General features: G+C 48.2%; 1 protein-coding gene across 1 annotated transcript in view; it reads left to right on the forward strand.

The window, feature by feature from the left end:
* LOC122945497 (glucagon receptor-like) overlaps positions 1–13,301 on the forward strand; it is a 39,251-nt gene that overhangs the window by 17,251 nt on the left and 8,699 nt on the right. The window contains exons 7-11 of the mRNA XM_044304560.1: positions 1,709–1,868; positions 2,067–2,127; positions 2,239–2,308; positions 2,564–2,652; positions 4,001–4,139. Of these exons, the coding sequence (XP_044160495.1) occupies positions 1,709–1,868; positions 2,067–2,127; positions 2,239–2,308; positions 2,564–2,652; positions 4,001–4,139 (519 nt within the window). The remainder of the gene's footprint in view (positions 1–1,708; positions 1,869–2,066; positions 2,128–2,238; positions 2,309–2,563; positions 2,653–4,000; positions 4,140–13,301) is intronic.

Raw genomic sequence — 13,301 nt, forward strand, 5'->3', positions numbered from 1 at the left:
TATACCCTATAAAACATGGGTTACACTACATCAGCCCGTAACAGCAGCCATGTACCCATAGCATTCAACATTGGACTACACTGTAGAAGTCACAATGTTGTTGCAGCACAAATATTCCAATAGCCGTCACTGTATGGAGCCGGTAAGTAGAATTGCTGCACTTCACTGCCTATTAGAGAAACAGCTAGAGGGACCAGCTAGTTTTAACCAGAACTAAGATAGTGTGGTCTACATAAATGACCTAGTGTCCTCTCATTGACATCTATTCCTGGTACGCTCGTCCCCTATGCTGTGTCTGTATCTTTCTACCGCTCAACGCATTTCTGTGCAAGAGTGACCCTGCACGTCATCAGGAGCAGATATTAACAGTAGCAAGTGTTATCAAACGCACATAGTAGCGTGCGGACTGGCAGTATTTCGGCGCTGTGATGGCCGTACCGGCCGCCCGCGCTTCGGCTTGAAATAGGTCAAACCCCACCCTTCAGCAGGCGCGGTCTCGAAAAACTTATGACTACCAGGAGCCACAAGCTATACATTTACACACGAGTCACCGTATTTTTCGCCGTACAAGATGCACCTGGGTTTTAACAAAGAAAAATAAGAGAAAAAAAATATTTTCATCTGATCTGAGGTCTGATAAAAAAAAATATGTCTTATTTTGTATTAGCAGAGAAAAAAATTTAAAATATATTTTTCATCAGACCTCAGATCAGACTCCTAAATCAGATCACAAATCCTCATCTGACCTAAAATAAGATCCTCAAACCTAATCAGACCTTCAAATCAGACCCCCAATGCTCGGATCAGACAACACAAATCAGACTCCCAGTGTCAGACCCTCAGATCCCCACCACCCCAATGGTCAGATCTCCCCACCCATGCTCAGATCTCAGATCTGACCCATGCTCAAACAAGACCCCCCATGCTCAGATCTCTCCCCCCCAGACCCCCATTGCTAAGATCAGGACCCCCCCCCCCATGCTCAGATCAGACCCCCATTGCTCAGATCAGACTCCCATTGCTCAGATCAGGATCCCCCATGCTCAGATCAGAACCTCCCATGCTTAGATCAGCCCCCCATGCTCAGTTCTATAATTTAAAAACATCTCTTCCCTCTCCTGATCAGGCACTGGGCTCCTGCTCGGGCACCTGCTACTCTGCAGGTCTGACACACTCTCCACTGTGACCTGATGAGCACAACGTCAGGTCATAGTCCGTGTCTCCACGTGGTACATTCTCACACTATGTGCATCAGGATGTAGTGGAGAGTGAGCTGGAGCTGCAAAGTAGCAACAGTGTCCGATCAGGAAAGGAGATCTGAGCGTGGGGTGGAGAGTGAGCCGCCTGACTGCTAGAGCCGCACTTGAAGAAGCAAAGAGCCACGGGTTGGCCACCCCTGCCTTAGACTATTGCATCTCAGTGGTTGACAGAGGTAGGGGAACTCTTCTCTCTTCTCTCTGACCATTGGCACCCTGGCCTAATAAAGGACCCCAGGCCTGCCCTCAGAGCAAAAATTGCTTTTAAAGAGCCTTGAAACACGAGTTATCGGTCAAACCAGAGTCACCCATCTGTGGACAGCACTGTTTGGGCCTTGTTGCTCCTGGATCGGGGTTCTAATTGAGAGCTTTTGAGGGGAGCTGTAGACAATGAGTATTATATACAGGCCCCTTTAACAGTGCCATGTGTGTTATTAATATATCTTATACAGGCCGCCATTGGATGTCGCACGGCGCAGGTGATAATGCAGTACTGCATTCTGGCCAATCATTACTGGTTTGTGGTCGAGGCGGTCTACCTATACAAGCTGCTTATTGGTGCAGTCTTCTCCGAGAAGAACAATTACACCCTCTACCTCTATCTTGGATGGGGTAAGTGAATGATCTAGTCAGAACACCATGAACCTTGCAGTTGCAAGGCCACTTGACCAGTGATGGCTAACCGCCGGCACTCCAGCTGTGGTAAAACTACAACTCCCAAGATGTACACTTGCTTGGCTGTTCTCAGAACAACACAGAATGGACGGGTGCCTCTTCATTTAGACATATGTGTTTCCCATTACTTTGCAGGGACGCCGGTTTTATTTGTAGTTCCTTGGATGACGCTGAAGTATCTCAAGGAGAACAAAGAGTGAGTGACAATGCCATACTATGATGACCAGCTTCTTCTCATTGATTTGGCATCTTTTATTTCTCCTTAGTTGAGAGGCCTTCATACTTTCCCCTTTCTGATTGGTTCTAGATGCTGGGCCCTAAATGACAACATGGCCTACTGGTGGATTATCCGGATTCCCATCCTGCTGGCCTCGGTGGTGAGCACTGACATTTGTGTTACATTCCAGCCGCGGGTTTAACAACCCAAATGTACAGCATCACATAAGCCTATGATGCTGAAAACTTGGATCATGAGAACCACGGTTGGGAATTTAATCTGGGCGCTATAGTAGGCCCACAATATGGCCGCCTGAATGAGACCTAGTGCATCATGCAGTATAATATTGGTTTATATGTCTCACCGCTGTCCTGGTGGCCTGCCCCTGACCTCACCTGTCGTTCCTTCTCCTCAGATTAACCTTGTGATCTTTATGAGAATCTTGAAAATGATATTGTCTAAGCTGAGAGCCAACCAGAAAGGTTTTGCGGACTACAAACTGAGGTGAGAGTCACTTAAAGGTCCCTGCACGCTGACAACTTAAAGGGGTTTTCTGGAAGTAGATTATTGATGACCTGTTCTCAGGATGTCATCAATATCAGATCACTGGGGTCCGACTACCAGCACCCCTGCCATTCAGCTGTTTGAAGACACCATGGTGAGCTCTGTGGCCCCTTCCTAGGCCGATGACATCATGTTCACATCGGTCACGTGACCTATGTGCAGCTCAGTCCCATTCAAGTGAATGGGGCTGAGCTGCAATACCAAGCACGGGCTCTATCCAATGGATGGTGCTGTTCTTGGTATGCCCCTTTAAGCAGCTGATCGGCAGGGGTGCTGGGAGACAGACCCCTACTGATCAGATATTGACAAGTATGGGCCAAATGGCTCATACTAAAATGTGGTTGCCGCAGGTGGCACCTTCATGTCTTCTCAACTCTAGTTTTTATAAATAAGTCCAATATTCATATGAATAAGATGGGTCTCGCAGGTGTGGCCCCCAGCACATTAGCAATATTCATTAGGCCTCATGCACATTACCGTGTCCGTATTGCGGCCCACAAACCACAGATCCGTGAACAATGAGTATTTTTCTCACTCCCATCACTAGAAATGACTATTCTTCAGGATAGGGGATAACTATCAGATTGGCGGGGGTCCCAGCATTAGGAGAACGGGGGACTGGTACCCCATAAAGCCCACCTAAAATGGACGGAGGAGCAGGTTGGAAGTTTGTTGTGCTGTGGATAGGGGATAACTTTCTATAACCAGAATACCCCTTTAAGTTCCAGAAAATATATCCTAGCAACGATCAGTGAAAACCACGGATGCCGTCTGGGTTGTCTCCGTGGTCTTCACAGACCCATAGACTATCATGTGCACAAGGGGTCTATAATCATGGACAAAAATAAGGCATGCTCTCATGGTGCTACCATGTTCCTTAGAAAATCACATCTCGTTACGGTCCATGGTTCCCTGACGTGTGAAAGAGGACGAACATGATTAGGAGGAGTGACCCAGACGTCCATCATGAGCCAGGAGGAGGGGGTTAGTGAATGGAACAAGCAGCCCTGGTTACATACTACCTGTAATTGACATACACGGCAGGGAAAGATGAATTAAAGTTTTTACAAAAAGGGAATAAGAGGTAAATAAATGTTAATGAAGGTAAAAACTGTGCCCATGGAAAGATCCGTGGATGGGCTACCACTGGAAAAGGATTTGAAGACATCAATACCATTCTGGGGCTCACACTGTTGTCCTCCAGTTGACCATTACATATTTGCGCCCAGTGCCATACAATGCTTAGAACACAGGCCCCGTATTCAGAAATGTGCTTCTGTCTCTGTAGACTGGCTAAGGCGACGCTGACTCTCATCCCGCTATTCGGAATCCACGAGGTAGTATTCATCTTTGCTACGGATGAGCAGACATCAGGGATCCTTCGGTATATCAAGGTCTTCTTTAACCTCTTTTTCAGCTCCTTCCAGGTGAGAAAATCACAAGTACATTTGGACTGGACTGGTTCTCCTTGTGGAGATCCAGCCTCTATAGGGAGTCTTAAAGACAATGCTTCTTGGGAAAAGGTATGCAAATTAGCTCTCCTCCAGAAGGAAGAAAACTGTCTCTCTAGTGCCACCTATAGGTAAAGAGCTAATTTGCAAGACTATGGGGAGAAACTATGGATTTTTTGCTGCTTAATAGAGTTGAGCGAACACCTGGATGTTCGGGTTCGAGAAGTTCGGCCGAACATCCCGGAAATGTTCGGGTTCGGGATCCGAACCCGATCCGAACTTCGTCCCGAACCCGAACCCCATTGAAGTCAATGGGGACCCGAACTTTTCGGCACTAAAAAGGCTGTAAAACAGCCCAGGAAAGGGCTAGAGGGCTGCAAAAGGCAGCAACATGTAGGTAAATCCCCTGCAAACAAATGTGGATAGGGAAATGAATTAAAATAAAAATTAAATAAAAATTAACCAAAATCAATTGCAGAGAGGTCCCATAGCAGAGAATCTGGCTTCCCGTCACCCACCACTGGAACAGTCCATTCTCAGATATTTAGGCCCCGGCACCCAGGCAGAGGAGAGAGGTCCCGTAACAGAGAATCTGTCTTCATGTCAGCAGAGAATTAGTCTGCATGTCATAGCAGAGAATGAGGCTTCACGTCAGCCACCACTGCAACAGTCCATTGGCATATATTTAGGCCCAGCACCCAGGCAGAGGAGGGAGGTCCCGTAACAGAGAATCTGTCTTCATGTCAGCAGAGAATTAGTCTGCATGTCATAGCAGAGAATGAGGCTTCACGTCAGCCACCACTGCAACAGTCCATTGGCATATATTTAGGCCCAGCACACACACAGGCAGAGGAGAGAGGTCCCGTAACAGAGAATCTGGCTTCATGTCAGCAGAGAATCAGTCTGCATGTCATAGCAGAGAATGAGGCTTCACGTCAGCCACCACTGCAACAGTCCATTGGCATATATTTAGGCCCAGCACACACACAGGCAGAGGAGAGAGGTCCCGTAACAGAGAATCTGGCTTCATGTCAGCAGAGAATCAGTCTGCATGTCATAGCAGAGAATGAGGCTTCACGTCAGCCACCACTGCAACAGTCCATTGGCATATATTTAGGCCCAGCACCCAGGCAGAGGAGGGAGGTCCCGTAACAGAGAATCTGTCTTCATGTCAGCAGAGAATTAGTCTGCATGTCATAGCAGAGAATGAGGCTTCACGTCAGCCACCACTGCAACAGTCCATTGGCATATATTTAGGCCCAGCACACACACAGGCAGAGGAGAGAGGTCCCGTAACAGAGAATCTGGCTTCATGTCAGCAGAGAATCAGTCTGCATGTCATAGCAGAGAATGAGGCTTCACGTCACCCACCACTGCAACAGTCCATTGGCATATATTTAGGCCTAGCACACAGGCAGAGCAGAGAGGTCCCGTAACAGACAATCTGGCTTCATGTCAGCAGAGAATCAGTCTGCATGTCATAGCAGAGAATGAGGCTTCACGTCACCCACCACTGCAACAGTCCATTGGCATATATTTAGGCCTAGCACACAGGCAGAGCAGAGAGGTCCCGTAACAGACAATCTGGCTTCATGACAGCAGAGAATTAGTCTGCATGTCATAGCAGAGAATGAGGCTTCACGTCAGCCACCACTGCAACAGTCCATTGGCATATATTTAGGCCCAGCACCCAGGCAGAGGAGAGAGGTCCCGTAACAGACAATCTGGCTTCATGTCAGCAGAGAATTAGTCTGCATGTCATAGCAGAGAATCAGGCTTCACGTCAGCCACCACTGCAACAGTCCATTGTCATAAATTTAGGCCCAGCACCCAGGCAGAGGAGAGAGGTCCCGTAACAGACAATCTGGCTTCATGTCAGCAGAGAATTAGTCTGCATGTCATAGCAGAGAATGAGGCTTCACGTCAGCCACCACTGCAACAGTCCATTGGCATATATTTAGGCCTAGCACACAGGCAGAGCAGAGAGGTCCCGTAACAGACAATCTGGCTTCATGACAGCAGAGAATCAGTCTGCATGTCATAGCAGAGAATCAGGCTTCACGTCAGCCACCACTGCAACAGTCCATTGTCATAAATTTAGGCCCAGCACCCAGGCAGAGGAGAGAGGTCCCGTAACAGAGAATCTGGCTTCATGTCAGCAGAGAATCAGTCTTCATATCATAGCAGAGAATCAGGCTTCACGTCACCCACCACTGTAAGAGTCAATTTTCATAAATTTAGGCCCAGAACCCAGGCAGAGGAGAAAGGTCCCGTAACAGACAATCTGGCTTCATGTCAGCAGAGAATCAGTCTTCATATCATAGCCTAGAATCAGGCTTCACGTCACCCACCACTGTAAGAGTCAATTTTCATAAATTTAGGCCCAGAACCCAGGCAGAGGAGAAAGGTCCCGTAACAGACAATCTGGCTTCATGTCAGCAGAGAATCAGTCTTCATATCATAGCAGAGAATCAGGCTTCACGTCACCCACCACTGCAACAGTCAATTGTCATAAATTTAGGCCCAGCACCCAGGCAGAGGAGAGAGCTCCCGTAACAGAGGATCTGGCTTCATGTCAGCAGAGAATCAGTCTGCATGTCATAGCAGAGAATGAGGCTTCACGTCACCCACCACTGCAACAGTCCATTGGCATATATTTAGGCCTAGCACACAGGCAGAGCAGAGAGGTCCCGTAACAGACAATCTGGCTTCATGTCAGCAGAGAATCAGTCTGCATGTCATAGCAGAGAATGAGGCTTCACGTCACCCACCACTGCAACAGTCCATTGGCATATATTTAGGCCTAGCACACAGGCAGAGCAGAGAGGTCCCGTAACAGACGATCTGGCTTCATGTCAGCAGAGAATCAGTCTGCATGTCATAGCAGAGAATCAGGCTTCACGTCAGCCACCACTGCAACAGTCCATGGTCATAAATTTAGGCCCAGCACCCAGGCAGAGGAGAGAGGTCCCGTAACAGACAATCTGGCTTCATGTCAGCAGAGAATTAGTCTGCATGTCATAGCAGAGAATCAGGCTTCATGTCAGCCACCACTGCAACAGTCCATTGGCATATATTTAGGCCTAGCACACAGGCAGAGGAGAGGTTCATTCAACTTTGGGTAGCATCGCAATATAATGGTAAAATGAAAATAAAAATAGGATTGAATGAGGAAGTGCCCTGGAGTCCAATAATATATGGTTATGGGGAGGTAGTTAATGTCTAATCTGGACAAGGGACGGACAGGTCCTGTGGGATCCATGCCTGGTTCATTTTTATGAACGTCAGCTTGTCAACATTGGCTGTAGACAGGCGGCTGCGTTTGTCTGTAATGACGCCCCCTGCCGTGCTGAATACACGTTCAGACAAAACGCTGGCTGCCGGGCAGGCCAGCACCTCCAAGGCATAAAAGGCTAGCTCTGGCCACGTGGACAATTTAGAGACCCAGAAGTTGAATGGGGCCGAACCATCAGTCAGTACGTGGAGGGGTGTGCACACGTACTGTTCCACCATGTTAGTGAAATGTTGCCTCCTGCTAACACGTTGCGTATCAGGTGGTGGTGCAGTTAGCTGTGGCGTGTTGACAAAAGTTTTCCACATCTCTGCCATGCTAACCCTGCCCTCAGAGGAGCTGGCCGTGACACAGCTGCCTTGGCGACCTCTTGCTCCTCCTCTGCCTTGGCCTTGGGCTTCCACTTGTTCCCCTGTGACATTTGGGAATGCTCTCAGTAGCGCGTCTACCAACGTGCGCTTGTACTCGCGCATCTTCCTATCACGCTCCAGTGCAGGAAGTAAGGTGGGCACATTGTCTTTGTAGCGTGGATCCAGCAGGGTGGCAACCCAGTAGTCCGCACAGGTTAAAATGTGGGCAACTCTGCTGTCGTTGCGCAGGCACTGCAGCATGTAGTCGCTCATGTGTGCCAGGCTGCCCAGGGGTAAGGACAAGCTGTCCTCTGTGGGAGGCGTATCGTCATCGTCCTGCCTTTCCCCCCAGCCACGCACCAGTGATGGACCCGAGCTGCGTTGGGTGCCACCCCGCTGTGACCATGCTTCATCCTCATCCTCCTCCACCTCCTCCTCATCCTCGTCCTCCTCGTCCTCCAGTAGTGGGCCCTGGCTGGCCACATTTGTACCTGGCCTCTGCTGTTGCAAAAAACCTCCCTCTGAGTCACTTCGAAGAGACTGGCCTGAAAGTGCTAAAAATGACCCCTCTTCCTCATCCTCCTCCTCCTCCTCCTGGGCCACCTCCTGTTCCATCATCGCCCTAAGTGTTTTCTCAAGGAGACATAGAAGTGGTATTGTAACGCTGATAACGGTGTCATCGCCACTGGCCATGTTGGTGGAGTACTCGAAACAGCGCAACAGGGCACACAGGTCTCGCATGGAGGCCCAGTCATTGGTGGTGAAGTGGTGCTGTTCTGTAGTGCGACTGACCCGTGCGTGCTGCAGCTGAAACTCCACTATGGCCTGCTGCTGCTCGCACAGTCTGTCCAGCATGTGCAAGGTGGAGTTCCACCTGGTGGGCACGTCGCATATGAGGCGGTGAGCGGGAAGGCCGAAGTTACGCTGTAGCGCAGACAGGCGAGCAGCGGCAGGATGTGAACGCCGGAAGCGCGAACAGACGGCCCGCACTTTATGCAGCAGCTCTGACATGTCGGGGTAGTTGTGAATGAACTTCTGCACCACCAAATTCAGCACATGCGCCAAGCAAGGGATGTGCGTCAAATTGGCTAGTCCCAGAGCTGCAACGAGATTTCGCCCATTATCACACACCACCAGGCCGGGCTTGAGGCTCACCGGCAGCAACCACTCGTCGGTCTGTTGTTCAATACCCCGCCACAACTCCTGTGCGGTGTGGGGCCTGTCCCCCAAACATATGAGTTTCAGAATGGCCTGCTGACGTTTACCCCGGGCTGTGCTGAAGTTGGTGGTGAAGGTGTGTGGCTGACTGGATGAGCAGGTGGAAGAAGAGGAGGAGGAAGCCGAGAAGGAGGAGGTGGCAACAGGAGGCAAAGAATGTTGCCCTGCGATCCTTGGCGGCGGCAGGACGTGCGCCAAACAGCTCTCCGCCTGGGGCCCAGCTGCCACTACATTTACCCAGTGTGCAGTTAGGGAGATATAGCGTCCCTGGCCGTGCTTACTGGTCCACGTATCTGTGGTTAGGTGGACCTTGCTACAGATGGCGTTGCGCAGTGCACACTTGATTTTATCGGATACTTGGTTGTGCAGGGAAGGCACGGCTCTCTTGGAGAAGTAGTGCCGGCTGGGAACAACATACTGTGGGACAGCAAGCGACATGAGCTGTTTGAAGCTGTCTGTGTCCACCAGCCTAAATGACAGCATTTCATAGGCCAGTAGTTTAGAAATGCTGGCATTCAGGGCCAGGGATCGAGGGTGGCTAGGTGGGAATTTACGCTTTCTATCAAATGTTTGTGAGATGGAGAGCTGAACGCTGGCGTGTGACATGGTTGAGACGCTTGGTGACGGAGGTGGTGGTGGTGGTGTTGGTGGTACATCCCCTGTTTGCTGGGCGGCAGGTGCCAACGTTCCTCCAGAGGCGGAGGAAGAGGCCGAGGCGGCAGCAGCAGAATAGGCCGAGGCGGCAGCAGCAGAAGAGGTAGCAGGGGGAGCCTGAGTGACTTCCTTGGTTTTAAGGTGTTTACTCCACTGCAGTTCATGCTTTGCATGCAGGTGCCTGGTCATGCAGGTTGTGCTCAGGTTCAGAACGTTAATGCCTCGCTTCAGGCTCTGATGGCACAGCGTGCAAACCACTCGGGTCTTGTCGTCAGCACATTGTTTGAAGAAGTGCCATGCCAGGGAACTCCTTGAAGCTGCCTTTGGGGTGCTCGGTCCCAGATGGCGGCGGTCAGTAGCAGGCGGAGTCTCTTGGCGGCGGGTGTTCTGCTTTTGCCCACTGCTCCCTCTTTTGCTACGCTGTTGGCTCGGTCTCACCACTGCCTCTTCCTCCGAACTGTGAAAGTCAGTGGCACGACCTTCATTCCATGTGGGGTCTAGGACCTCATCGTCCCCTGCATCGTCTTCCACCCAGTCTTGATCCCTGACCTCCTGTTCAGTCTGCACACTGCAGAAAGACGCAGCAGTTGGCACCTGTGTTTCGTCATCATCAGAGACATGCTGAGGTGGTATTCCCATGTCCTCATCATCAGGAAACATAAGTGGTTGTGCGTCAGTGCATTCTATGTCTTTCACCGCTGGGGAAGGGCTAGGTGGATGCCCTTGGGAAACCCTGCCAGCGGAGTCTTCAAACAGCATAAGAGACTGCTGCATAACTTGAGGCTGAGACAGTTTCCCTGGTATGCATGGGGGTGATGTGACAGACTGATGGGGTTGGTTTTCAGGCGCCATCTGTGCGCTTTCTGCAGAAGACTGGGTGGGAGATAATGTGAACGTGCTGGATCCACTGTCGGCCACCCAATTGACTAATGCCTGTACCTGCTCAGGCCTTACCATCCTTAGAACGGCATTGGGCCCCACCATATATCGCTGTAAATTCTGGCGGCTACTGGGACCTGAGGTAGTTGGTACACTAGGACGTGTGGATGTGGCAGAACGGCCACGTCCTCTCCCAGCACCAGAGGGTCCACTAACACCACCACGACCATGTCCACGTCCGCGTCCCTTACTAGATGTTTTTCTCATTGTTATGGTTCACCACAACAACAAATATATTATTTGGCCCAATGTATTGTATTCAAATTCAGCGGGATATAAATTTGAGGCCTAGTATTTAGGCGCTGGGTGACCGGTATGGATTTAGTGACAGAATTAGACTTGGAAATGCACAGAAGCGTGTGTGTGAAGTTATTCTGAATGACCCTATGTGCACCTTCAATATTATATACCCTTTTAGGGATAGATTTCAAATAGCTCTGATATAGCAGAAACCACTAAATTATGAAATTGCTAAATTGGGAATTGTACTTCAACCCAGAACAAAAAATGTGCTTTGACGGACACTAAATATCTTGCCCAGCAACAACAGTACAGCGGTGGGTAACGAGAGATTTAGAGGGATTTAAATTTGAGGCCTAGTATTTAGGCGCTGGGTCACCGGTATGGATTTAGTGACAGAATTAGACTTGGAAATGCACAGTAAGCGGTGTGTGTGAAGTTATTCTGAATGACCCTATGTGCACCTTCAATATTATATACCCTTTTAGGGATAGATTTCAAATAGCTCTGATATAGCAGAAACCACTAAATTATGAAATTGCTAAATTGGGAATTGTACTTCAACCCAGAACAAAAAATGTGCTTTGACGGACACTAAATATCTTGCCCAGCAACAACAGTACAGCGGTGGGTAACGAGAGATTTAGAGGGATTTAAATTTGAGGCCTAGTATTTAGGCGCTGGGTCACCGGTATGGATTTAGTGACAGAATTAGACTTGGAAATGCACAGAAGCGTGTGTGTGAAGTTATTCTGAATGACCCTATGTGCACCTTCAATATTATATACCCTTTTAGGGATAGATTTCAAATAGCTCTGATATAGCAGAAACCACTAAATTATGAAATTGCTAAATTGGGAATTGTACTTCAACCCAGAACAAAAAATGTGCTTTGACGGACACTAAATATCTTGCCCAGCAACAACAGTACAGCGGTGGGTAACGAGAGATTTAGAGGGATTTAAATTTGAGGCCTAGTATTTAGGCGCTGGGTCACCGGTATGGATTTAGTGACAGAATTAGACTTGGAAATGCACAGAAGCGTGTGTGTGAAGTTATTCTGAATGACCCTATGTGCACCTTCAATATTATATACCCTTTTAGGGATAGATTTCAAATAGCTCTGATATAGCAGAAACCACTAAATTATGAAATTGCTAAATTGGGAATTGTACTTCAACCCAGAACAAAAAATGTGCTTTGACGGACACTAAATATCTTGCCCAGCAACAACAGTACAGCGGTGGGTAACGAGAGATTTAGAGGGATTTAAATTTGAGGCCTAGTATTTAGGCGCTGGGTCACCGGTATGGATTTAGTGACAGAATTAGACTTGGAAATGCACAGAAGCGTGTGTGTGAAGTTATTCTGAATGACCCTATGTGCACCTTCAATATTATATACCCTTTTAGGGATAGATTTCAAATAGCTCTGATATAGCAGAAACCACTAAATTATGAAATTGCTAAATTGGGAATTGTACTTCAACCCAGAACAAAAAATGTGCTTTGACGGACACTAAATATCTTGCCCAGCAACAACAGTACAGCGGTGGGTAACGAGAGATTTAGAGGGATTTAAATTTGAGGCCTAGTATTTAGGCGCTGGGTCACCGGTATGGATTTAGTGACAGAATTAGACTTGGAAATGCACAGAAGCGTGTGTGTGAAGTTATTCTGAATGACCCTATGTGCACCTTCAATATTATATACCCTTTTAGGGATAGATTTCAAATAGCTCTGATATAGCAGAAACCACTAAATTATGAAATTGCTAAATTGGGAATTGTACTTCAACCCAGAACAAAAAATGTGCTTTGACGGACACTAAATATCTTGCCCAGCAACAACAGTACAGCGGTGGGTAACGAGAGATTTAGAGGGATTTAAATTTGAGGCCTAGTATTTAGGCGCTGGGTCACCGGTATGGATTTAGTGACAGAATTAGACTTGGAAATGCACAGAAGCGTGTGTGTGAAGTTATTCTGAATGACCCTATGTGCACCTTCAATATTATATACCCTTTTAGGGATAGATTTCAAATAGCTCTGATATAGCAGAAACCACTAAATTATGAAATTGCTAAATTGGGAATTGTACTTCAACCCAGAACAAAAAATGTGCTTTGACGGACACTAAATATCTTGCCCAGCAACAACAGTACACCGGTGGGTAACGAGAGATTTAGAGGGATTTAAATTTGAGGCCTAGTATTTAGGCGCTGGGTCACCGGTATGGATTTAGTGACAGAATTAGACTTGGAAATGCACAGAAGCGTGTGTGTGAAGTTATTCTGAATGACCCTATGTGCACCTTCAATATTATATACCCTTTTAGGGATAGATTTCAAATAGCTCTGATATAGCAGAAACCACTAAATTATGAAATTGCTAAATTGGGAATTGTACTTCAACCCAGAACAAAAAATGTGCTTTGACGGACACTA

The sequence above is a fragment of the Bufo gargarizans genome, chromosome 8, assembly GCF_014858855.1.
Source record: "Bufo gargarizans isolate SCDJY-AF-19 chromosome 8, ASM1485885v1, whole genome shotgun sequence".
NCBI lineage: Eukaryota > Metazoa > Chordata > Amphibia > Anura > Bufonidae > Bufo > Bufo gargarizans.